General features: G+C 34.7%; 1 protein-coding gene across 2 annotated transcripts in view; it reads left to right on the top strand.

Annotated features, from left to right (window-relative positions):
• The window catches only part of SCLT1 (sodium channel and clathrin linker 1), a 237467-nt gene that overhangs the window by 117076 nt on the left and 92929 nt on the right, over positions 1-27462 (top strand). For both annotated transcript variants that reach the window (XM_057547507.1, XM_057547506.1), the window contains exons 10-14: positions 2185-2275; positions 5936-6027; positions 15187-15364; positions 18276-18374; positions 22356-22427. In XM_057547507.1, the coding sequence (XP_057403490.1) occupies positions 2185-2275; positions 5936-6027; positions 15187-15364; positions 18276-18374; positions 22356-22427 (532 nt within the window). The remainder of the gene's footprint in view (positions 1-2184; positions 2276-5935; positions 6028-15186; positions 15365-18275; positions 18375-22355; positions 22428-27462) is intronic.

Raw genomic sequence — 27462 nt, 5'->3', positions numbered from 1 at the left:
CGTGCACTGCAATGAAGAGTAGCCCCCATTCGCTGCAACTAGAGAAAGCCCACGTGCAGCAGCGAAGACCCAACGCAGCCAAAAAATAAATAAATTTTTTTTTTAAAAAAGAATTTTTTATCATCAGATAACTTTTTTTTTTTTTTTTTGCAGATAGGATGCATTATAGAGGATGAATTAAAGAGAATACCAGCAGTAAAGAGATCAGTTTGGAATCTATTGGAATAGTACTGGGAAATAATGATGAGGCCAATGGTTGGGCCATGGAAGTGGAAATGGATTACACAACTGAGGGACAATTTAGAAGTAGAATCGTTAGGCAGATTAGATAGAAATCAGGAAACCATCTACTATAGAATTTTTGTTTGGGCAGATTATCTTATCCACCTCCCCGTTGTTGGAGATGAGACCACTGAGACAGTCTTGTGGTCAAGTGAATTGCATTAAGCCACATCACTAGTTAGTGACAGAACTGGGTTCCTGACCCTAGGATTCTCCCATATTGCACCTCATTCCCACTGTGGCTCTAACAATTTTTTTCTTTAATCATGCTCTGATGTTACATTTGTTTACACTTAACAGTGCACTTTAATGTACATTATCTATTTTGAGGTTTTCAGCAACCCCATGACATAAGTAGAATAAGCATTATTATCCCCTTTCTGAAGGCAAGAAAGCCAAGTCACAGTGGGTGCTATGCTTATTCAGAAGTTGCTCAGTTTTAGCATTACTATATAAAATCTTACTCCTTACGTTTTTCTTTTTACAATATATGGAATTTTATAACTGGTAGATTTGTTGATTGATTCATATAGTAGATGCACTCCTGAAATTGTCTCTAAGCTTAGATTTTGCATGCATTAGTGTAAGGTGGTTTTGGAGTTGTGTTTGTTTTGTCATTTGGTGAATCATTTTGCAAGTAGAAAAAATTTATGCCTAATAAACTCAGATTTTTATAAATTGGATTCATTTAAAGCAAAGCATATTCTTAAGTGCTTAATCTTATGAAATATTATTGGTATCACTTTTTCTGGTGGACAGTATATCATAGAGGACTTGGTTTAAATGCCAATTTCATTCTTGTTTGTGAATCCTTGGGCAAGTTGGCAAACCTGTCACCCTCACTCTTTTGACTTCAGTTTGATATAATAAAAGTACTTATTTACAGGTATTGTGTTAAGTGAAACGATGTTTACAAAGCATTTAGGACAGTTCCTGGAACCTAATAACTACCTGATACATTTTAGCTATTAGATTTTTATTTCCTGTTTTTATGCTAACCAATTATGTAATTATAAATATTGTTAGAGTCAAAAGTAATGAAGTAACATTTGCTGTGAGTTTTGCATCAAATAATTTCTTTAGGTTCAACAGCACTAATATGATTTATATTTATAATACATACATAAAATATAATTAGGAAACAAGTATGGGCAGTTCCTACACTAAAGTACCTTCCTTCCTAAAACTGTATGTTTTTTTCCATAATCCACATGTTCTGTATTTACACGTAGTGTTTAATTGGTATAATATTAAAAATCTTTTTTTCTGATTCAGAAAATCTTATTTTTTTATTCTAAAATCTTTTTCTATGGGGAGTCAAGAAGATATTGAAACTTATTTGATACTACTAGAACATTCAAAAACTTGTCCTTTTTGTCCTTTGCAGCTTCAGTCTCAGAAGAAAGTAAATATTAGACCATCTTGAGACAAATGTTTCAGTTCATTATGTTAAGTGATTATATAATACAGACTTCTGGTGTTTAAGGAATGATGAAGGTGTTGAAACCTAGGTTCATTTTCATAGAAAGGCCAATCAGCGATATTTCGCTAACTCTGTTCAGGAAATTATAGACATAACTATATTCTGCTTAATGCACTGACATTCTTGTTAGGTAATTTATCAAGATGATAAAGTTCTTCATGAAATCTATTGAATTATTTGAGTATAAAGCGTAATTTATCCAAGTAAAGTATTAATGATTCCCACTTTGTACTCATCCCTTCAGCTATATTTTTTCATCTTCACACTCTTCGACATAAAGGAATCTTTCAGTATTTATCCCTTACATTCATTTTTAGGTGTATCGTGGTTGGTACTGATTTTACCAAATTTAGATTTCTAATTTAAAAAATTTTTATGGTCTATGAAAACAGTGTTTGTTAATTTACTTTGTATTTTAGGCAAGCCAAGTTAGATCTGAGAGTTGCAGCAGCAAAAGTGGAAGAGTTAACTAAAGTGACTGAAGATCTTCAAGAACAGATGCAAAAGAAGGTATCTTCCTTTTTCTAAGACAGCTGGATGCAGATGCCTGTAGCTTTGTTTTCTATGTATTTTATTGTTGATCTGTTTTGGATTAGGTGTTAAAGAGGATTGCTGGAATATGAATTAATCATTTTATTGTCCTCAAAATATGAAATATGAAATTAGGAAGCTAAATTGTAACATTGGAAATAACTTTATTTCTATTCACTGTACCCTAAGTCAATAAACATCACGATATCATAATCATCCCTAAACACATCATTACTGAAATGCATGTTAATGTAAGATCAAGTTTTAGTTTGTTGATTATATGTAGATGGAAAAGGAGTATTTAATCCTACGTTTTGTTTAATACTACATTTTGTGTTATTTATTGGCATAAAAGACTGGTTCTTTTTACGTGTAATGGGGAAGTTTCAAGAAGGTGTCAAGGAAAGGTCAGGCTTTAGATTTAGATGGATCTAATTATTAAAATTCTAACTCTGGTACTTACTAGCTGTGTGACTTTTCTAAGACTTATTTCCTAGTCTGTAAAAGTTGGTTATAGATTTCCAATAATGGTAGACTTGTGAAAGGCTTATGCAAACCTTCTCATAGATAATAATAATAGTTATAAAAATTGGATAAAATTTTTTTGAAACACTGCAGAGCACCCAAAAACAGTCACTGAAAGAGATAAGAATTATGAGTTTTTAACTTTCTGACCTGAAAGTTCTCCCTAATCCCCACAGCTATGGCTTCAGAAAACAAAAGCTTTATATGCTCTTACAGTAGTGCCCAAGATCAAAGTTTAGGACTAGAAAAGCAGTTGAAAATTTAAAGAAGAAATATTGGCAGCAAGAGAACCACACACACAAAAAATTGAGACCCAAATTCTGAATGTTAACTCTGACCAAATCCATGGCTGACAACCAAACTATGCTTATGGGAGCTGGAGAGGGTCCCCAGGAAACCCAGTGAAAAAGTTGGCAGAGACCTGAGAGACATCTACTCTTGAAAGATAGAGCTATATGGAACTAGATGTTTAGGTTTTGCTGCTTTTTATAATTGAGTGCATTCCCGAGATGTGTGCAACTTGAGCAGCCAAAAGCTGAAGCATCAATGTTTGAAGTATTAGTGGACAGAACCCAAAGCTGGCAGAGCAGCTGGAAATTACAGGGGAATCTGCAAGAGCAACAAAGCCACAAAGAGGAGGAGCCCTACCTCTGCCCAAATCTTGACGGATCCTCAAATTATGCAGGCACAGTGAGTTCCCCGGGAGCCTAGTTAGAAGAGCAACAGTGGAAAGAAATAAGAACGCATCACAGATGCCAGCTGCTGCACACTGTGGGGGACACACTTCACAGTTTGTATCTAGGTAAGAGAATTGCCTAACTGAACAAAAAAAGCTAATAATCTTCGAAAAAACAAAACAGAATCCAGAGAAACTGTGATTCATTATCTTTATTATCCAGTTTTCAATCAAAACTTACTAGACACCAAAGTATGACTGGTGGGGGATGGGGAGGAAGAAGAAGTTGATAGAAACTCGTTTTCATTGAGTTTGGATTTAGCTGTTGGATTTAGCGGGCAAAGGCTTCAAATAAGCTATTATAAACATGTTCACGGAATTAAAGAAAATCTATTTTTAAATTAGAGTAAAATAAGATTTTAGTGAAGGAATGAATAGAGAATGTTTAATTGAGAACTAGAAAATAATTTTAAATATAGAAATTCTAGAGTTTAAAAGTACAGCAACCCAAATAAAAATTTCATTAGATGGGCTCAAAAATTAATTGGAGTGAGCTGAAGACAAATAATCAATGAACTTTAAAGCAGATCAATAGAAATTTTCCTGTTCAAAGAATAGAGTTTAAAAGATGAAAGAAAAATGAACAGGACCTCAGAGATCTGTGGGACAATATGAAGCAAGCCAATCGAAGTGTAATTGGAATTGCAGAAGTAGGGGGCAGAAAAGATGTTTAAAGAAATAATGGCTGAAAACTTCCAAAATTTGGTGGAAAACATTAGCAGATCCAAGAAACTCAGTGAACCCTTAGTATGATAAACACAAAGAAAATCACTTTAAACACATCATGACAACACTGACAGCCAATTATACAGAGAAAACTTGAAAGCAGCAACAGAAAAATGACATGAACAGGGAACAGAGAAAAGAATAATGGCTGACCTCTCATCAAAAACTTGTGGAAGCAGAAAACACTGAAGTAATATATTTGAAGTGCTGACGGAAAAAAATGCTCATTAAGAATTCTATGTCCAGGGACTTCCCTGGTGGCGCAGTGGTCAAGAACCCGCCTGCCAGTGGAGGGGACGTGGGTTCAATCTCTGGTCCGGGAAGATCCCACATGCTGCAGAGCAACTCAGCCCGTGTGCCACAACTACTGAGCCTGAGCTCTAGAGCCCGCGAGCCACAACTACTGAGCCCACTCGCCCTGGAGCCCGCGCGCCACAACTACTGAGCCCACATGCCACCACTGCTGAAGCCTGCGTGCTCTAGGGCCTGAGAGCCACAACCACTGAGCCCATGCTCCGCAACTACTGAAGCCCACATGCCTAGAGCCCGTGCTCCACAACAAGAGAAGCCACCACAATGAGAAGCCCGTGTGCTGCAACAAAGAGTAGCCCTTGCTCACTGTAACTAGAGAAAGCCTGCGCACAGCAACGAAGACCCAACGCAGCCATAAATAAATAAATAAATAAATAAATAAATAAATAAATCTATGTCCAGTGGAACTGTACTTCAAAAATGAGGGCAAAATAAAGGCATTTTCAGGTAAAGAAAAACTGGGAAATTTTGTCGCTTAGTGGAGCTGTCCTTCAAAAACTGCTGAAGGAAATTCTTTAGGCTGAAAGGAAATGACGCCAGGTGACAACTCAGATATAGGAAGAAATTAAGAGCAACAGGAGTTGTAAATATGAAATAATACATGTACATAATTTATGTTTTCTTTTCTCTTGTCAATACCTTAAAAGACTTGACTGGATTTATAAAATATGCACATACACTATATGACAACAAAGGCACTAAAACCTAGGATGTTTCATGGTAATAAATACACTGTAGCAAGGTTCCAGTGTTTTCTCTGAATTAATATTAACTAAATAAATTGGGATAAGTTAAAGATGCAAATTACAATCTCTAGAGCAACCACTAAAAAATAATTCAGAGATACAGCTAAAAGCCAGTAGAAGAACACAACAAAAAGTAGGATAGGATGAACAGGAAATTTTTTTTTGAGATGATACAAATAAAACCTATTAATTTATTTTAAAGCATCACTATTTAAAGTAGAAATATCCTATGATTATAATGGAATGCAGCATAACCTAGCTAAGAGAACATATTCTGAGGACATTATCTGCAAAACAAATCCCTGTGTTGTTGTTTTAGACTTGCGCTATAGAAATAGTTGGAATATTGATAGAAATCCATATGCAGTGACTGTTTTGATTTTTGTTTTACTAATATAGAATTGATAGTGAGGTTCTCCTCCCCCTTTTTTAGTATATGCATGGTTTGTTTCCAAAGTAATATTGCTTTAAACTTACATGTGAAATTCTAGCAATATAATAACTTTACAGAGTGAACTGTTTTCTTTATGCTGTTTAATGATGTATTGAATTTTTACAAACTAAAAGTAAGCATCCAGTTTCTTTATTTTCTAGGAGGAGGATATGGTGTCTGCCCAAGGAAGAGAGGAAGCATCAGATAGGCGCTTACAGCAATTACAATCTAGTATAAAACAATCAGAAACAAGGTAAATTGCTAAATACATCTAGCTTTGTCTATAAGCTTCAAAAGTTATTCCACATTAGAGTTTGTTTATGATTTATGATATCATCTAGAATATATATTTTATAAATGCTAAACAAACTATAATCATAGGTTTAAAATCTGGTTTGCTGGACATTGTTTATTAAAAAAATCATATTCAAAAGATTGAACATGTGTTTCGAACATATATTCAAAGATCATTTTTGTCTTTGCCTTTTCTCCAAAACAGTAATAGTCAAGTTTAGTTAATCCCCAAATCAGAAATGTTCTTTTCATTTTAAAGCAGAAAAAAAATAGCGAAGTTGGGTAAAAATTATATAGAAAAATCATTTCTTACTGAGAAATACTTGAGAAATCATTATAGATGTTTTTCCTGGAGTCTTATGGAACAAAAATTTTCAGTTACCTTGGAAGGTCTGGGCTACTTTTTAAATATATTCTGTAGCTTTGTCTTTAATTGCTGTCTTAATGCAGATGTTCATTCTAGAATCTTTTGTTGTTGTTTTCTAGTCCTTGTTGGATATTCCCTTAAGGAACTTGAAAATTGTCATTTGTAATCTATTAAAGATACAGTGACTACAGCACATAAAATCACATGGTTTATAGCTGAAAAATCTACTCTGTGATTGGAATCTGTTACACTCAGAAATAGTCTGCTGATCTGAGGACATCAAAAATTGAGATCTCAGTTCTAGTCACAGATCCATGGCTAATACTGTTTGTTCAGAAAAAAATTAGTGTCTTTGAGCTTCTGTTTCTTGTTCTCCAAAATGCTAATAAAACTAATTTCTTTGCTCACAGTGGGTTCAGAACTAATTGATTTTAACTGCTAACTTGAGATTCTGATGAAAGATGTTGTCGTTTTTAAGTGCTAGGGTTTTTTGGGTTTTGTTTTGCATTTTTCTAAACTTTTCAACAGTTGAATGATTATTTGACTGCTTTCTTGAACTTTTTTGTTAACCTTAGAGAAAAGTCTGTGGTTGTAGATTTTTCATTTGTTATTTTAGTAGCATTATGTGCTATGAAAATAAATGCTAGAGACTTGAAATAGTGAAATCTGAATATGTAAATTTCAGTTCCTTTGATTCTGATAGTATTTCATAAGGAATCAAGTTGTTCATCAGTGCTTTAAGTTGTCTTTTTGGTACTGAAGGCTCTGAGATTTGTGTTGTTTTTTTTCTGCTTTTAGTATAAAGTTATAATATAACCTAACTGAAAGCTTCCGAAAAAGAGATTATTGCATACGTAAGAAAATCTAAGGATATTTTTTAAAGTTCAGTATTCAGCTAGCTGCCTCTGAAAAGAAAATTTTTACATTGGCTGTCTTTTGGAGCTATTAAATTAATGTTGTTTCTATTATGATTTTAAAAAGTTATATTTTAAAGTTAAAAAAAACTCTTGTAGTTTTATATAAGAGAAAGCAGAATTATTAGTGTAGTTGATATGTGTCTATAAGCAATGTTCAGCCAGTGTTTTAGGTGTGAATATATCCTGTTTAATGGAACTACCAGCTATGGAAAAGCTATGTTTTTAATGGTCATCTTTGTTCCATAAAATCAGACACTTTGGCCTCAGTAAATACTTACTATTTGAGTTATTAAAATTATATTTATTATTTATTTATAAAATTATCATTTGTGATCCTTTCAAATGCCACAAACACCTAAGAAGCATAAATCATTTTCTCCCATCTTCCAAAAAAAGGCCTCTGCCTCCCTGCTTTTTAGATGATTCACGGGTACTGGGAATTATCTCCAGGGAATGCCAGTTCTCTGGGAAAGACTGCTGATTTGTATATGCTCTGTTGAATAAGGTCAGAGTGAAATGAACAGAATTGCTTTATACCACCTCTTCATATTTTTTAATTTGGTGTTTCTTTCAAAGTAAGAATATGCCAATAAGACTAAGAATTCGAACCATTGTTCTTTCCTTGTTGTGATTTGTTGTCTCCACCTCCCTGCTCCCATTTTAACGGATACCATTCTTCCTCAGCTTCCTGAGTACACATAGAAGGTACATTTTTTTAAGACATTGTTTAGAAATATCTTTATTCTACCTTTAAAGGTGATAGTTTGGGTGAGTAATGAATCCTAGGTTGGAAATCCTAGGTTTTAAATCATTTTTCCTTAAAATGTTGACATTTTCCTCATATTATCTAGCTTCCAGCTTCAGAAAAAAATAATTTCCTTTGTCATTCGAAATTCCTGCTTTGTGTGTTTGACCTGTTCCCCCACCCCCGCGGACCCTGTCCCAGAGACTTGCGGGATCATCTACCCACGACCTCCACAGTTAATATTGTACAATTGCAGATGTGCACATTTAGTAAGAATTCGTCTTCATTCATTTTACTGGGGACATTTCAATATAGAAATTCACGTTCTTCACTTCTGGCAATACTTTTGGGATTTTTTGTTGAATAATTTTTTTTCTCTGTTTTTTCATTTTTTCTTTTTGCATAATAGTAGCTGGATATTGGATCTAATGGATTGATTCCCTAATTTTCCTGTTTTTTCTCTCCCATTTTCCATTTCTTCATTTATTTTCTCCTTTCTTGGGGGTTCCTTTAAATTTTCTTCTAACTAACCATTTGTTGAATATTTTATTTTAGCTATCATAAATTTCTTAAAGAGCCATTTCTTATCCTCTGAATGTTTCTTTTTCTATAGTATCTTAGTATAAATGTTATATCATCTCTTAGTAAAATATATGAAAATATTTTTAAGGTTTTATTCTGCCACCTGCCTTGTCTCTGCTTTCTCTAACATTCCTTTTTTCTTTGTGCCTGTCTGTCTTCCTTCCAAAGGCTTGGTGATCCTTTCTATCCATTGATATTTAAAAATAAGACACCAAAGTGCCTGCTTCACCAGCACATACACTAAAAACTGGAATATACAAAGAAAATTAGCATGACCCACACTCAAATCCATGAAACATTCCATGTTTTTAAAAATCAAATTCACAGATACAGAGAACAGATTGATGTTTGCCAGAGGCAGGGAGTGGGGAGGGGTGGGTGAAATCGATGAAGGTGGTCAAAAGGTGCATACTTCCAGTTATAAAAGAAATGAATCACGGGGATGTAATATACAGCATGGTGACTATAGTTAATAATACTCTATTGTATATTTGAAAGTTGCTAAGAGAATAGATCTTAAAAGTTCTCATCACAAGAAAAAAAATTGTAATTGTATATGTGATGATATCAACTTGACTTATTGTGGTGATTATTTCAAAATATATGCAAATACTGAATTATTATGTTTACGCCTGAAACTAATACACAACTGTCCCTCAGTATGCACTGGGTTTTGGATCCAGGACCCCTGTGGATACCAAAATCCGTGGATGTTCAAGTCCCTTATATAAAATGATACAGTGTTTGTATATAACCTATGCACATCCTCCTGTATACTTTAAATCATGTCTAGATTACTTACTAATACAATATAAATGCTATGTAAATACTTGCTGGTGCACAGCAAATTTAAGTTTTACTTTTCGGAAATTTTTAAAAAATATTTTCAGTCTGGTTGGTTGAATCCTGTAATGTGGAAACCACAGATATGGGGGTTGACTGTAGTGTTGTATGTCAATTATATCTCAATTTTTTAAAAAAATAAGACGCCAAAAAGTAGATAGGTAGGTAGGTATGTATAGGTGGGCTTATAGTCTGGCAGACTTACTATATTATGTTTAGGCAGTGAGCTGACTCTTTCCTTGGGCAGTCCCCAGATATCAGAATCTGAGGGTGCTCTTTCTTGAGCCAGTTTCTCCAGAGTAGGATCCATCAGTCTTTTGACGTGGGCTGGGAATGGAAGTGCACAAGCCTGAGTGTATTCCAAATCCTGAAGAAAGAGTCTGGGGGGGTGATAATGTTCAATATGCAAACTTTCCTTCAGTACCCTGGGTTTTGGTATGTTTTCTCACCACCAACTTAACTTGAAATAACAGTGCCTTGCTATATAGTTATAGATAGATACATAGATCTGAATCGGCGTAATTTAGGTGGAAGTTTCTTTTTTTTTTTCTCATTGGGGTATAGTTGCTTTACAATGTTGTGTTAGTTTCTGCTGTATGAATCAGCTATATGTATACATATATTCCCTCTCTCTTGGACCTCCCTCCCACCCCACCCCCAATGCCACCAATCTAGGTCACCACAGAGCACCAAGCTGAGCTCCCTGCACCATACAGCAGGTTCCCACTAGCTATCTGTTTTACACATAGTAGTGTATATATGTCAATCCCATTCTCCCAGTTCATCCATCCCCCACCTGCCCCCACCATGTCCACACGTCCATTCTCTACATCTGCGTCTCTATTCCTGCCCTGCAAATAGGTTCATCTGTACCATTTTTCTAGATTCCACATGTATGAGTTAATATACGATATTTGTGTTTTCTCTTTCTGACTTAATTCACTCTGTATCACAGACTCTAGATCCATCCACATCTCTCCAAATGACCCAGTTTTGTTCCTTTTTATGACTGAGTAATATTCCATTGTATATATGTACCACATCTTCTTTATCCATTCATCCATCAATGGACATTTAGGTTGTTTCCATGACCTGGCTATTGTAAATAGTGTTGCAATGAACATTGGGGTGCATGTGCCTTTTTGAATTATGGTTTTCTCAGGGTATATGCCTAGTAGTGGGATTGCTGGGTCATACGGTAGTTCTATTTTTGGTTTTTTAAGGAACCTCCATACAGTTTTCCACAGTGGTTGTATTAATTTACATTCCTACCAACAGTGCAAGAGGGTTCCTTCCCTTTTCTCCACTCCCTCTCCAGCCTGTATTGTATGTAGATTTTTTGATGATGGCCATTCTGACCCGTGTGAGGTGATACCTCATTGTAGTTTTGATCTGCATTTCTCTAATAATTAGTGATGTTGAGCATTTTTTCATGTGCCTCTTGGCCACCTGTATGTCTTCTTTGGAGAAATGTCTATTTAGGTCTTCTGCCCATTTTTTGATTGGGTTGTGTGTTTTTTTGATATTGAACTGCATGAGCTGTTTGTATGTTTTGGAGATTAATCCTTTGTCAGCTGCTTCATTTGCAAATATTGTCTCCCATTCTGAGGGTTGTCTTTTCATCTCGTTTATGGTTTTCTTTGCTGTGCAAAAGCTTTTTAAGTTTCATTAGGTCCCATTTGTTTATTTTTGTTTTTATTTTCATTACTCTAGGAGGTAGGTGAAAAAAAATCTTGCTGTGATTTATGTCAAAGAATGTTCTTCCCTGTTTTCCTGTGAGAGTTTTATAGTGTCTGGTCTTACATTTAGGTCTTTAATCCATTTTGAGTTTATTTTTGTGTGTGGTGTTAGGTAGTGTTCTAGTTTTATTCTTTTACATGTAACTGTCCAGTTTCCCAGAACCACTTATTGAAGAGACTGTCTTTTCTCCATTGTATATTCTTGCCTCCTTTGTCATAGATTAGATGACCATAGGTGTGTGGGTTTATCTCCGGGCTTTCTGTCCTCTTCCATTGATCTATATTTCTGTTTTTGTGCCAGTGCCATACTGTTTTGATTACTGTAGCTTTGTATAGCTTTGTGTAGCTTCAGGCTTCAGTATAGCCTGAAGTCAGGGAGCCTGATTCCTCCAGCTCTGTTTTTCTTTCTCAAGATTGCTTTGGCTATTCGGGGTCTTTTGTGTTTCCATACAAATTGTAAAATTTTTTATTCTAGTTCAGTGAAAAATGCTGTTGGTAATTTGATAGGGATTGCATTGAATCTGTAGATTGCTTTGGGTAGTATAGTCATTTTCACAATGTTGATTCTTCCAGTCCAAGGGCATGGTATATCTCTCCATCTGTTTGTGTCATCTTTGATTTCTTTCATCAGTGTCTTATAGTTTTCTGAGTACATGTCTTTTACCTCCTTAGGTAGATTTATTCCTAGGTATTTTTTTGTTGTTGTTGCAATGGTAAATGGGAGTGTTTCCTTAATTTCTCTTTCAGATTTTTCTTCATTAGTGTATAGGAATGCCAGAGATTTCTGTGCATTAATTTTGTATCCTGCAACTTTATCAAATTCATCTATTAGCTCTAGTAGTTTTCTGGTGGCATCTTTAGGATTTTCTATCTATAGTATCATGTCATCTGCAAACAATGACATTTTTAACTCTTCTTTTCCAATTTGGATTCCTTATATTTCTTTTTCTTCTCTGATTGCTGTGGCTAGGACTTCCAAAACTGCGTTGAATAATAGTGGCGAGAGTGGACACCCTTAGGTGGAAGTTTCTATTTGGTAGCATAGCATATTTGTTAGGAACACTGACTCTGGACCCAAACTGACTGAGTTCAGACTCCATCTTCACAAGTAACTAGATCAATAACCTTGGGCACATTGCTTACCCTTTTTGTTCTTCAGTTTCTCTATCTATAAAATAAATATAGTGATTTAACCTACCTCATAATTTATATGATATAATCTCATATCCTACCTCATAGACTAATGCTATAACCTATTTCATAGCATCATTGAAGATATTGAGGATTATGTTTTCTTTAACATATGTAATGTACCTAGCACAAAGAATGTTCTTACAAGTGTTTGCTATTATCATTGTTGTTGCTATTATTATACAGCGGGAACTTGGCCCAATTTTAGTAAGTTGAAAGAAAGGATTCATATAAGATTTGGCTGTAGAGGATATAGAAGTAAGTGCTTTATGAGAATAATAACAGGAGTAATATGTCTTTTATGTTATAAAATTATGGAAACCTTTAAATTATGAAGCTGATGATCTGAATCTACTTTCCTGTAACTCCACCCCTAACACCAGTGTGACTTTTCAGAGCCACATGGTTGCTGTGGCTGATGGACTGTTAAATACATGTAAATCCTTTAGTTGCAAGGCTTTTTCTGACATGTGTGGGTGTGAAGCCTGGAGGTGAGTGTCAGAGTGCCTTGACTGAAGATTGGAATTCACAGAGTCCTAAACAAAGCTTGCCCTCTTGAGACACATGGACTCTTGGGAGATGAAGATGGCATAAACCCTTCATGAGTCACTTCCTCTGCCTGGCCCCCAAGAGGCCATGGTGAAGTGAATGGGTGAACGATGCTAGTAAAGTGCCAGATGTCCTATACCTCTGTGGGAGAGGTAGAGATTGCTTCCTCTTCTACCACAGTGCTTTAACCAAAGTAAGAGGGAATGAAGAATGTCATATATGTAAATCATTAAAGTATGAGAGGACTGTATTCCATTAAAAAACAGAGACCTGCAGAGTTTGATTAAAGCCTAGTAATGTCTTATTTTAGAAAATACCTAAAAGAGTAAATGAACTAGAACAAAGGTATCAAGAAAGGAAAGATGAAAAAAAAAAAAAAAAAAAAAAAGAAAGGAAAGATGAAGAAGATTTGTTTTCAATTTAAAATAAAGGTGTTAGTGGAGAATATTAACAACTGTAAACAAAAGGAAAGCAAGAATGACAATATTAATATTACATAAGGTAGGGTTTAATGGTAAAAGCAGTAAATAGAATAAAGAGGGACCTTATGTAGTGAAAAAAATCACCATTTTGAAAGAGGTACAACATTAATAAACCTAAATATGGCAAATAATAGGACAGCTAAATGTGTGATGCAAAAGCTGGGAAATGCAAGGGTGACAATGAAAATACAGTTATGTTCATTATGGCTTCTCATGCCACCACTTAGAAAAGAAATGCCTGAAACAAAACAAAGAAACATATGTAATGCAAGGGAAGAACTGTCTTACCAGAACATATCAGAACATGTTATAAAGCCACTATAATCAAGTTAATATGACTTGGGCCTAGACTAGACAAATAGATCAGTGGATCATGACAATCTATAAGTAAATCATGATATTTGCACATTTTAGGTATAAAGGGTTATTTCAGTTCATCAGTTACTAATGGTACTTATACAACTGGCTATCAATCTGGAAGAAAGTTAAATTGGACCCTGTCTTATAGCGCATTCAGAAGTAAATTCCAGATTGATTAAAGATTTACAGGCAAAAATATTAAAGGCATAACATTTTTTTGAGGAAATCTAGGAGCTTACATTAACCATCTGTGGATAAACGATATCATCTTTATAAAAACTGAAATCCCAGATGTTGAAAAAAATAGTCAAATTTAGCTGTATTCAAGTGAGCATTTTTAGTGTAATAAAGATTTCCTAAATAGAGTCAATAGGCCACAACAAAAAAGTAGATTTGGAAAAAAATATTTGCAGCGTACAGAACAGACTGAGGGTTAAATATGTTAATATTCAAAAAGTTCTTATAAAGGAACAAGCAAAGTTAATAAGCCATCAGGAAAAAGTAGGCAAAGGATATGAGGAGGAAATTGAAAGACAATTCACGTGGCTAACAAACTTTTAAAATATGCCTAAGCTCTCCAGTAATTAGGGAGATACAAATTAACAGTGAGGAGAAGTTGCATCCGTCAGACTAGGAAAGGAAAGAGCTTCTGGATGTATTGCTTGAGGGGATTTTTACAAGGTGTTATTGAATAAAAAAAGCAAGTGCAGAAAAGGGTATATACTGTGATCTTAATTTTTATAACATGAAAAATTGTGTTTAAAAACCTGTGGATTGATGTGTATATACTGTGTATGTATATTTATGTGTATATGTGTATGTATATAAAAATCATACATATGATTTTGTGAACATTGAGAAAAATATTCAAAGATATACATTAGTAAATTAACATGGGTTACCTGGGTAGAGAGTAGTAAAGGGGAGCCAAGCAAAAAACTAAAAGACAAAAAGACCATATAAATAGAAAGAACAACTTATTCTTTAAGGATTTGCTTTATAACACTGTCATGTAACTGTATAAGACAGTATGAGTTAACATAAGTAGGAAAGTGTAGAAAATGTAACATAATCAGAGTCAGAATATCTAGGCTCAGTCTAAGCCCCACTGCTCATTATTCATATGACCTTAATTAAATGTTTAAGCTCTCTGGGTCTGTTTGTTATTTTTTTAAATGGAAATAATGAAACCTACTTTACAGAACTTTTGTGTGAATCAAATGAGAAGATACATGTGAAAGTAACTGGAATAATGCCTGTCCTGTAATAGATGCTCTGTAAATCTCCTATCTCCCTCCCTTTTAAAAATATTTAACTTTCTCAACGTTACTATTAATTTTTAGGTTATGTGTGACAATCCAAGAAGCTACCCAATTAAGAGCAGAAAAAATACATTTGGAAAAACAGACCAGAGACTTACAAGCAAAGTGCTATGAATTAGAAAATAAGAAATACGAAGCTATTGTAAGAGCCAGAAATAGCATGCAACTCCTAGAAGAAGCTAACCTTCAAAAAAATCAGGTAAGAAAACTAGTAACAATGTTTATAAATAATAATAAATAGATAATAAATAAAATAATGAAATACTGAACATTCCCCCATATGACCTGATAGTAAGGGAATCAGTAACTACAGAATTAACGCATAAAAATGAAATTGCTCACCATTAATAGACATACTGTTGATACATTCTTGATGTTAAGACTTAACATCATAAAATATGATAAAATGTCAACCCTCTCCTAAAACTTTCATTAGACGTTTTTTATGTCACCAATCCTTGTGTAACTAATCTTCATCCCCTGTAGTCTTTATACTTTTTAAAAAAAATCTGTTAAAGTACTTACTGCAGTATGTATACTCTATATTTTAGTCACTTGAATCAGATGGATCTTATTAATCTTTATTTCGCCTTCATTACTTACACAATTACTCTAATAGAGCAGAAGCTTAATTGACAGGAATTAAATTAACTATAAAGATTTATTAACTGGAGCCTTCATGTCACTGCTCTTTTTTTTAACCCTCTAATAATTGTGATTACTGTGCTACCACATATCACATCTTTTGTCTTTTACCACTTTCATTTAATGGTATTTAGTTTAGAAGTCACAAAATAGGTTTTTTTTTTATTTATTTATTTATTTATTTATTTATTTTTGGCTGTGTTGGGTCTTTGTTTCTGTGCAAGGGCTTTCTCCAGTTGCGGCGAGTGGGGGCCACTCTTCATCGCGGTGCGCGGGCCTCTCACCGTCGCGGCCTCTCCCGTTGCGGAGCACAGGCTCCAGACACACAGGCTCAGTAGTTGTGGCGCACGGGCTTAGTTGCTCCGCGGCATGTGGGATCTTCCTGGACCCGGGCACGAACCTGTGTCCCCTGCATTGGCAGGTGGATTCCTAACCACTGCGCCACCACGGAAGCCCCGATAGGTTTGTTTTTAATGTTGCTGGCTCCCTTACAAAGCAATCATTAAATTATTATTTCATTTAATCAATATTTATTGAATTCCTAGTATATGCATAGTACTCCACTGGGACGTATGGGGATTACAAAGGAAAAACTTTGTTTTATTTATGTTTTCTTTTTTACATGATAGATGGTTTTCCAAGAGAACTATTAAAAACAAAACAAGCTATAAGTTGCATGTTAAGAAGCTACTAAGAAATAAAAAAGAAATAATTATCCAAATCTAAGCTGTGAGAATGCTAAGGTGCTTTTTATACCTTTCAGATACTATTCCCTTCTGTGATCTTTTAGAATGGATGAAAGGCACAAAATACATAATATGCTTGGGAATTCCTCTAAACGCCTAAGTTAACTGGAAAAATTAAGAGCAGGGCAGAATTGTTCCTCTCTCTCCTCCGAAGCCTATGAGCGTTCTTAACATCAGGTCGTAAAGATGAATATTTTGTGTGGAGCACAGTGGACAGAGAAGGTAGTAGTAATAATACTCATTCCTGTCCCTTAAATCTTCTCATCCAAGTCTCAAGTCCACAAATTGGACTTGAATCGTAAATTGCCTGTTTATGGCTACAGTGTTAAGTTCCCTCTTGACTTATTGCTTAATTGCCAGAGGGTTCCCACCTTCAGTTGCTTGTTCCAAGAAGTCAAGAAGTTCTCTTAACCAATCATGCAAACAGGTATGAAGCACAACCTTACCATAGTTTCTTATGAAACTTCCCTTTTCCCCATTGTCCCATTCTCCATGACAAGATTGTTATATCAAAACAGCTATTACTTCTCCCTAGCTTACCTATTTAAGTAGGAGGAAATTTATTAAACAACAAAAACAGAGATAGGAATGTGTATGGTATCTTTGCAAGATAGTGGGATCAGAACACAGAGCCACTTACTCTGTAATGATATTTATAAAAAAAAGAAAAAAGATTCATTCAAACCTAAAATTGGAGGAGTTCCAGGCTCAGGAAGATATTTGAACTAGAGATGTAAACTTGGGACTTGTCAGCATACAAATGGTATTTAAAACCGCAAGATTGGATTAGACCACCAAGGGGTGGATGTGGATAGAGAAAAGGACCAAGGACTAAGACTTGGGTAGTTCAGTAATAAAGAGGTTCAGGAGAAGAGGAAGAAATGGCATTGCAGACTCAAAAGGAATAATCAGTGAGTTAAGAGGAAAACCAATACTAGGGTGTGCTAAAAGCCAAGTAAAGAAGGTAAAACAAGGAAAAGAAAGTAATCCATTATCTCAAGTGCTGCTTGACAGATCAATAAAATAATTACGCAAAATTGACTCTCATGGGTCAGCAGTATAGAGATCATGGACAGTGAAAGCCTGATTAGAGTGAACACAACAGAAAGTTTTGGAAATGAGCAAGTGCAGACTTTAGAGGAGTTCTGCTCCACAGGGAAGCAAAGAAATGGGATGTGACTGACAACAGAACTAGGCTTATAAGAGTATTTTTTAGGTGAGATGAGAATGATTGGTTGGTTAGAAATTTCATGGAGAGGAAGTAGGTGGTGTCTACAGTGATGGAGGTATGAGGTGACAAGGGACATAATTTGAATAAAACCAAATAATGGAAAGAAAGGGAAATCTAAGAGATTTTTCCAAGAATATAATATTTAGATTTGATTATTTATTTTACATAGGGAATAAAGGAGAAAGAAAATTAAAAAATAATCCTAAATTCCCAGCCATAGAGATTAGAAGAGTGATGGTACTGGCTGAAACAAATATCAAAGGAAAAGAATAAATTTTTAGTTAGGACAAGGTCAGGTGAGGACGTTAAGGAAAATAAATATCATTCATAACTTAGGCAAGATCTCAAAGTGGAGATGTCTCAGAAGTTTCGCATAAGAGGTATGCTTTCAAGAAAGTGATTAATGGATAGGTTTTTACCCATTTATTATATAATCTCTATTAATAACGATGTGACCTATGATAACATCAAATTATTATTTTCTGAAGGCTCTGCTTGAGGAGAAGCAAAAAGAAGAAGATATAGAGAAAATGAAAGAAACAGTTTCTCGGCTTGTGCAAGATGCTGCCATAAGAACCAGGAAGGAAGTAAGGGGGTTTTAATTATATTTAAAATTCAAAATTTTACAGAATTTCACAGCTTAAGAGTAGATACTACCTGAGTTTTTGCCTTGTGGACCTAGCTAATTAATTGTCAGCTGATTGTATCAATTGTGCTAAATTTCAAGTAAAAATCGTCTCATGAAAGTAGCCCCTAACATTAGTGCCAGGGTGAGGTAGAGGTAGGGGATAGGGCAAGTGGGAAGGAGAGAGATTTAGGCTAGGAATATAGTGAAGATTAACACACCTGAAGTATGATGTAAAGAAGAAGGGTCGAAAAGAAACTTAGAACATATAAGAAGCAAGAGAAGAAAACCTACTGTTACTTGCAGTATCTTAGAGTATCTTCGGACTGGAGTACCAGAGAAATCTGCTTTAACCTCTTATTTTATTTGTAATGAAGCTGAAACCCATGAGAGGTTATTGGCTCACTCAAAATTGTACACTAATTAAAGCCAGAACTTAGACTCACAACTTCTCCTTACTATAGTGAGCCCAGCGTTGTTTCAATCGCATCATGCAGATACCTATATGATTTGTGAATTGTGTTGTTTGCAATTCCGCTATCAAGACTAAATCTTATTTTTTTGTGTTAAAGCAATGAGTTGTTTCTTAGTTTGAATTGCAAGCCTTATGAAAGTTAAAACTGTCTTGGAAATATAAGTTTGCTTTCATATAAAGAGAGAGGGAAGACATACATTTATTTGCCTTTTCCTCTGGTGTGGATATGAATTAATTCATAAGTGGTGTGGTAAAGTTAAAAAGTGTAAAGTGAGTTTAGGAGGAAGAAACCACAAAAACCCATTTTAAAGATGAAAAAACTGGAAAGCAGAGTAGTTAACTACCTTCCTTAGGGTTCCACCTCTAGGAAGTAGCAGAACTGGGTTGCAGATGAGCTCTACTCTCAATCACTATGAGAAATTGTTTATCGTGAATTTAGTATTTTTTTTATTTTTAGAAATTTTCAAACCCATAAAAAGGAAAGAGCTGTATAATGAACACTTATTTACCTCTCACCCAGAAAACTCTTGGTGTCTTGCTACACCCATTCCATCTCTCTTTATGTTACATACACACTCTTCCCTTTTGCCAAACATTCAGACATAGGCTGCAGGCCTCATGACACTTCATCTTGTCATCTGTTTCCCCAGAAAAAGGACATTTTGCTACACAACCACACCACAATTACCATGTCTTAAAAAAAAATCAACATTACTTCAGTCCACACTCGAATTTCCCAAAATATTGTTTGTAGCTGTTTGGTCTTTAAAATTCAGGATCCAATCCATGTTTATGCATCATTGTATTTGACTACCACGTCTCTGTAGTCTCCGTCAATTTAACCCAGTCCCCTGCCTTCCTTTGTATATGACAAGAATCCTTTGTAGAATCCTTCAGAATATTCCACATTTGGATTCATGTGACTCTTTCGTTTTGATTAGATTCAGGTCATTTCTGGCAGAGTGATATGTATACCTACATCCCACTTCATCACATCAGGAAGCTGTAATGTCAGTTGTACATTGGTGATTCTAAGCTTGACCACATGATTAAGGTGTTCAGACCAGATCTTTCCATTGTATACTTTATAAATAATTGGGGAAGTTACTTGAAGACCATGCAGCTATCCTTTTCCACCAAAATATTTCATCCAGTGGTTTTATCATCCATTGATAATCCTTGTCTAAAATAAATAAATATATGGGGTAATTAGAAATTCTAATTCTGTCCATCTCTCTATATATTTATTAGCTGTTATTTTTTGGTAAGGGCTAGAGTCCTGCCCCCTTTGTTTGTTATGATGGATTCATTTTTATTTTTTTATTTCATGATTCATTGCCATCAGTCTTCACTTTTATTCTCAATTTGTCTCTCTAGTTTTACTGGATAAATGATATTTCTCATCTTGTACTTTCCTTGCCTCAGACCTAGAATCAGCCAGCCACTTCTTCAAAAAGCCTTGGTTGTAATTTTTAATTTGATATTTTGTCAGATAGATGAATTAGCAAAAGCAGAAATTCCTGTTTTCATTTTTACTGTAATATTTACATTAATATGCTTTCCTACATATTCGTAAAGACTATCTATGCAATTATTAACATAAGTGGTTTCAAAATATATATACTGTTATGGTCATAAACCCTCATGTTACCTGCATCGTTTCTAGATACTAAAAAGAACACTTTTAAAAAACTATGTGAGAGACAGACAGACATGATTGGGCTTATAAGAACCAAAATTATTTTATTCTAGGAACCTTCATGACTTAGTTTCAGCCTGAATATTCCTTGTCTATAATGGGGATAATAACTACTTCATCATGTTGTTGTGAGAATTAATGAGATAATAACACGTAAAGCACTCTGAACGGTTCATAACACATTAAATCTCAATAAATGCTAACTATGATTGTCACTGACCTGTAAATAGGGTGGATTGATTTTTAATATAGTTTTTCATAGGAAAAGCTACATCAAATTATAACCTAAAATGGAACGGAAATGGACCCACATATAATATGCTCGGCAGGCCTTCCAAAAAATAACTCTAGTTTAATTAACTAAAGTATATAGCAGTGTTGTAAATGTTCTAAAGAAGGTTTACATCATGTTTGAGAAATAATCCATTTTATAAGATGCTAGAAAATTTCCAAATACCTTTGGGTCATAAATGTGTACTGATGATATATCATCAGGATCAATATTCTTCATGGTCTTTTTAAAAACATGAGTAGGGACTTCCCTGGTGGCGCAGTGGTTAAGAATCCGCCTGCCAATGCCGGGGACACGGGTTCGAGCCCTGGTCCGGGAAGATCCCACATGCCACGGAGCAACTAAGTCCGTGTGCCACAACTACTGAGCCTGCGCTCTAGAGCCCGTGAGCCACAACTACTGAAGCCCGCACGCCTAGAGCCTGTGCTCCGCAACAAGAGAAGCCACCTCAGTGAGAAGCCCGCACACTGCAATGAAGAGTAGCCCGCGCTCACCACAACTAGAGAAAACCGGCACACAGCAACGAAGACCCAACGCAGCCAAAAATAAATAAATAAATAATTAAAAACATGAGTAGATATTAGAAAAAAATATTGTCTTAGGAGCCATCCTGAGGAGATGTGACTAATTCTTGAAAATACTCTGTACACATAAATTCTACTATTTCTGAAGATATTTAACTGCTAATTAAAATAAGGGTTTTTCTTATAAAGTAATGTGGTACTGAAATATGATGTGTACTATAAAAATATTCTTCTGTTTATAAAACAAAAGTGCCTTAAAAGTTATTAATTACATTTTTAGTGTATAATTCAGTTTTTCTCCTGACTTGCTCTGTGGTAGCAGATCTCAAAGTATTGTTCAGGTGGTCTGCAAAATCATACCTACTTTCATAATTATAGTAGAACACTTTGCTTTTTTCACAGTCATTCTCTCGTGACTGCAGGGTTGTCTTCCAGAAGTTGATGGTATGCAACAACACAACAGCTTGAACGTGGAAATAGATTTGAGAGTCTAGCTATCTTCTATTAAGCCATAGACATTAAGGAAATTTGCAAAAATGTAAACTAATACCACTCTTCTAAAAATTTTTTAATTTTTGGGAAATACACATATTTTCACAAAAGTGTATTTTTTATGTTAACCTGTAATGACTTTAAGTTATTATTTATAAAGGGATTAATAAGTAAATATTTTGAAATTTTCTGTTTTCATTTCTAATATGGTACATTTTAATTGGAAGAGAACCCATTATAAAGACCAAAAATTTGACAAACACTTTAGGAGACATCATCCTGTTCACTTACTTCCGCTGTTATGATAAATTCTTGACTCTTTAATACATCGTGTGCTTATTCTTTATGCCCTAAATGTTAGAATTTTATTTTTTATCAAAATTATTATTCTAAATGTTTTTATTGGATGTTAATTATTTTTACTGTAGACCTAAATAATTCATAGATATATTAATTTACAGGTTGCAAACACAAGAAAACAATATAATGTACAGATTTCTCGACTAACAGAAGAACTTTCAGCCCTTCAAATGGTATGTTAGAAGACTATACTGCTATTTTCTTCTGAATATTGTTTACTTTAAAGGCCAGGATACATTTTTTTTTAAACATCTTTATTAGAGTTTAATTGCTTTACAATGTTGTGTTAGTTTCTGCTGTATAACAAAGTGAATTAGCTATACATATACATATATCCCCATATCCCCTCCCTCTTGCATCTCCCTCCCACCCTCCCTATCCCACCCCTCTAGGTGGTCACAAAGCACCGAGCTGATCTCCCTGTGCTGTGCGGCTGCTTCCCACTAGCTATCTATTTTACATGTGGTAGTATATATAAGTCCATGCCACTCTCTCACTTCGTCCCAGCTTACCCTTTCCCCTCCCCATGTCTTCAAGTCCATTCTCTATGTCTGCCTCTTTATTCCTGTCCCGCCCCTAGGTTCTTCAGAACCATTTTTTTGTTTTAGATTCCATATATATGTGTTAGCATACGGTATTTGTTTTTCTCTTTCTGACTTACTTCACTCTGTATGACAGTCTCTAGGTCCATCCACCTCACTACAAATAACTCAATTTCGTTCCTTTTTATGGCTGAGTAATATTCCATTGTATATATGTGCCACACCTTCTTTACAGGGTACATATTATTGTGCATTCATTTATTCAGAAGATACTTATTAAGCCAGGAACTGTAATAGATGCTAGGAAAAGAATAAAAATCAAAGATAAGCGTGTTATCTGCAGTCTTGGAACTTATGGTCTAGTAGGAAAGATGGATGGCATTTATCACGTTTTACTATGATTATCTTTTTGGGACAAAGAATGTACAGGGTGCTGTTGAAGCATCCATCTGTAGCTGATACCATATGCTGAGTTCATCTGAGAGACCAGGAAGAAAGAAAAAGTATACATGATGGTGGGAAAAGAAAGACAGTCTTTCCAAAAGAAATGAGTACTCAAGGATGAGTAGGCAAAGAAGGGAGAGGAGAGAGTGCTTGTCTGACTAGAGGTGGAATTAAATATATATATTTAACTTGAAGATCTGATGAAATAGAATTTAATAACCTTGCTCACAGGGGCATAAAAGTACAAGAATTTCCAGAGATTGGGAAGATATTTTCAACTTTACAAACTCTCATCTTTCCTGAATCTCCATATCACTTTTAATCTTTCTTACAAAACTTAGCAGTGAATTATGTCTTGTAATAAATATTATACATTGTATTATGCCTCTCTTTCTCTGTCTCCTCGTCTTCCTTCTCAGTCCCTCCCTCCCCCTCTGTCTTTCTTCATGAAAATCTTATCTTTCCAAGTAGATTGTAAGCACTTCAAGGTAGAAGAGTCTTATGCTTTCCTTTATTTTCCCCATTGCCTAATACACTATTTTGCACAGTATGTTTTCAATAAATCCTTATTGACTGATTGATATTTAAACACCTCTGAAAGAATGATCACATCTTTTCCACATTCTACAAACCAGTGCACATGATGAGACCTTAGTTATTGTATGTGGGTCCTGAGAGTTTTAGAACAAGAAACAGTGTTACTTTTTGGTTGTTTAATGTCATTTGTTCTAACACTATAGGAACATTAAGTAAAATTAATGGGATGCAGTGTGGCCCATTAGTCATGTCTAATTGTTTGTTGTTTTTCAGTTTTACTTCCTCTTCTGTCACCTTGCTATTTTGCTTGTTCTCTTACATGGACTGATTTAACTATCAAAAGATTTACAACTTTGAAGAAGAGGGGTTTTACCCCAGTCTAGGATTATTTAATAAATTATAAGCTCTGGAGGGACAAGAACATTATTTCTTTCTATTTAGGAATATGTACTAGGTAAGACCTGCAGGGATTTAAAAAATAACTCTTAGCTGTGTAACAACCAGAGCTATGTAAACTCACTTTAGAGTAAAAAGAAGACATAATTTCAGATTATTACAGAACGTACTTCTTAGGATTTATAGTAAAACATTTGTAACTCATAGCTAAGTGGATTTTTCTGAAGATATTAAATATTATCTGATGTCATGTTGGTTTGGTGAAAAAAACTGTACTAATTGAAGTGTTTGAAATATTAAGCATTTAGAGGTATATTTGAAGAAAGACATGTTCAGCTACTTCAAAAAGCAGATTTTCTCAGGAAACTCAGACTACAGTTTGAAGCATAATAACCTAATGTCGACTATTGGTTTCTATTCTTCATTACCAATTTTACCACCTGTGCACTAAACATGAAGTCAGGGAGGGAAGTTAAGCATACTTTAGCTAACCCAAAGCTAAGTTATGCTTGCAGGAAGAATAAAGTCTTGTATTTTAGGTTAATGTGTAGATTTTTTGGATAGGTTAAGAAAAGGCCAGAGGGAGTCTGTCTCAAGCCACATATTTCGCTTTGGAGAGCAACATATGCAGCATATGTTTCTCTTCAAATACTCAAGGTTTTACTTCTGCCAAGTAGCAGAGGTTTTTTGCTAATCTATAGCAAATGAGGGAGAGGATTGATTATAAATGCCCAAATTTATACATGTAAAATGAAACATTCATTATGATCTTTTTTTTGATCCATGAATTTTTTAGAAGTCTAATTTCAAATTCCCAAATACATAGGTATTTAGACTCCTTTTTATTACTAATTTCTAATCTGGTTAAATAGAGACCACAGATCATGGTCTATATGATATTGATTCTTAATATTTGTTGAGACTTTCTTTATGGTACACTATGGGGGTATGATTTTGGAAGCACTCCATGAGTTCTTGAAAAAATTTCTAGTATCATTTGGTCATTTCTTGTCCAAAAGGTAGGAATATTGGTGGTGATTAATATCTGAAAAGCTTTTAATAGTAATTTTAAATGTTTGCTTTAGTATTTAGTGCATTTCTGATAGAATTCTTATATTTCTCCTTAAAGGTTTCTACTTTTCTGTCTCATTTTAACTTTGTTATCTCAGGTTAAGCAAATATTCAACCACTGTCGTTTGGCAGTTAAATAGTGGATTAGATAAAGAGAGATGCATAACACATTTATAACATATCTTTCTTTATATACTACTCACCAGACCCAGAAGTGTGATCTAACCTTATTATTAGTATCTACATTAAAAATCATTTGGGAATCATATCATAGATGCAGAAAAAGCATTTGACAAAATCCAGTACCCATTCATGATAAAAAAAAATCTCTCAGTAAACTAGGAACAAAGGGAAACTTCCTCAATTTTGTAAAGAATATCTGTAAAAAACCTACAGCTGTGAAACTGAAAGCTTTCCCACTAAGATCAGGAACAAGGCAAGGGTGTCCCCTCTCACCACTGCTTTTCAAGATCATACTGGAAGTACTAGCTAATGCAGTTTGACCCCCCCCAAAAAAGGAAATAAAAGGTATGCAGGTTGGGAAAGAAGAATTTGTTTTCAGATAGCATGATTGTCTATGTAAAAAGTCCAAAAGAATAAAAAATAAAAAACCCTGGAACAAAGAAGTGATTATAACAAGGTTGTAGGATACAAGGTTAATATGCAAAAGTCAATTGCTTTCCTATATACCAGCAATAAACAAGTGGAATTTGAAATTAAAAACACAGTGTCATTTACACATTGTCATTTGCATTAGCACCCCCAAAATTAGATAGTTAGGTGTAAATCTAACCAAATATATATGAGGAAAACTACAAAACTCTGATGAAAGACAGCAAAGAAGAACTAAATAAATGAGGCTAGCCCATGTTCATGGATAAAAAGACTCAATATTGTCAAGATGTCATTTCTTCCCAACTTGATCTATAGATTTAGTGCAATTCCAATTGAAATCCCACCAGGTTATTTTGTGGATATTGGCAAGCTGATTCTAAAGTTTGAATGGAGAGGCAAAAGACCTAGAATAGTCAATACAACATTGAAGAAGAAGAACAAAGTCAGAGGACTGACACTGTACCTCACTTCAAGACTTACTTGAAACCTACAGTAACCAAGACAGGGTGATATCAGTGAAACAACAGACAAATAGATCAATGGAACAGAACCCAGAACCCAGAAATAGACCCACATGAATACAGTTAGCTGATCTTTGACAAAGGAGCAGAGGTAGTACAATGGAGCAAAGATAGCGTTTTTTTAACAAATGGTGCTAGAACAATTAGGCATTCACATGAATGAATCTGGATACAGACCTTACATAAAAATTAATTCAAAATGGGTCACAGACCTAAATGTAAAATGCAAAACTATAAAACTCCTATAGGAGTTTTATATATAGGAGTTTCTCCTATAACATAGGAGAAAAATCTAGATAATCTTGGGTTTGGCAATGAGCTTTTAGTTACAACACCAAAGGTATGATCCATGAAAGAAACAACTGGTAAGTTGGACTTCATTAAAATTAAATTTTTCTGCTCTGTGAAAGACACTATCAAGAAAATGAAAATTGAAATCATAGATTGGGAGAAAATATTTACAAAAAAAAAACATATCTAATAAACGACTATTACCCAAAATATACAAAGAATCCTTAAATCTCAACAGTAAGAAAACAAACAACTTGATTTAAAAAATTGAGCCAAAGACCTTAACAGACTCCTCACCAAAGAAGATTTACAGATGACAAATAAGTAAATGAAAAGATACTCCAAATCCTATGTAAAAATGCAAATTAAAACAACAATGAGATACCACTCGTTACACCAAATAAGTGCCAGATATACCTATTACAATGGCCAAAATCCAGAACACTGACACCACCATATGCTGACAAAGAGCAAGAGGAACTCTCATTCATTGCTGGTAGGAATGCAAAATGGTACAGCCACTTTTGAAGGGAGTTTGCTGTTGTCTTACAAAAGTAAATATACTCTTACTAGAGGAACCAACAGTTGCATTCCTCTGTATTTAGCCAAGGGAGTTGAAAACTTATGTTCACAAAAAAAACCTGCACATGGATGTTTATATTATAGCAGCCTTTGTCATAATTGCCAAAACTTGGAAGCAACCAAGATGTCCTTCAGTTGGTGATGGGTAAATAAACTGGTACATCCAAACAATAGAATATTATTCAGCACTTAAAAGAAATGAGCTACGT

This window comes from Balaenoptera acutorostrata, chromosome 5, assembly GCF_949987535.1.
Source record: "Balaenoptera acutorostrata chromosome 5, mBalAcu1.1, whole genome shotgun sequence".
Classification (NCBI taxonomy): domain Eukaryota; kingdom Metazoa; phylum Chordata; class Mammalia; order Artiodactyla; family Balaenopteridae; genus Balaenoptera; species Balaenoptera acutorostrata.
Note: the sequence above shows the minus strand (reverse complement) of the source record. Positions and strands in the feature narration are given on the sequence as shown.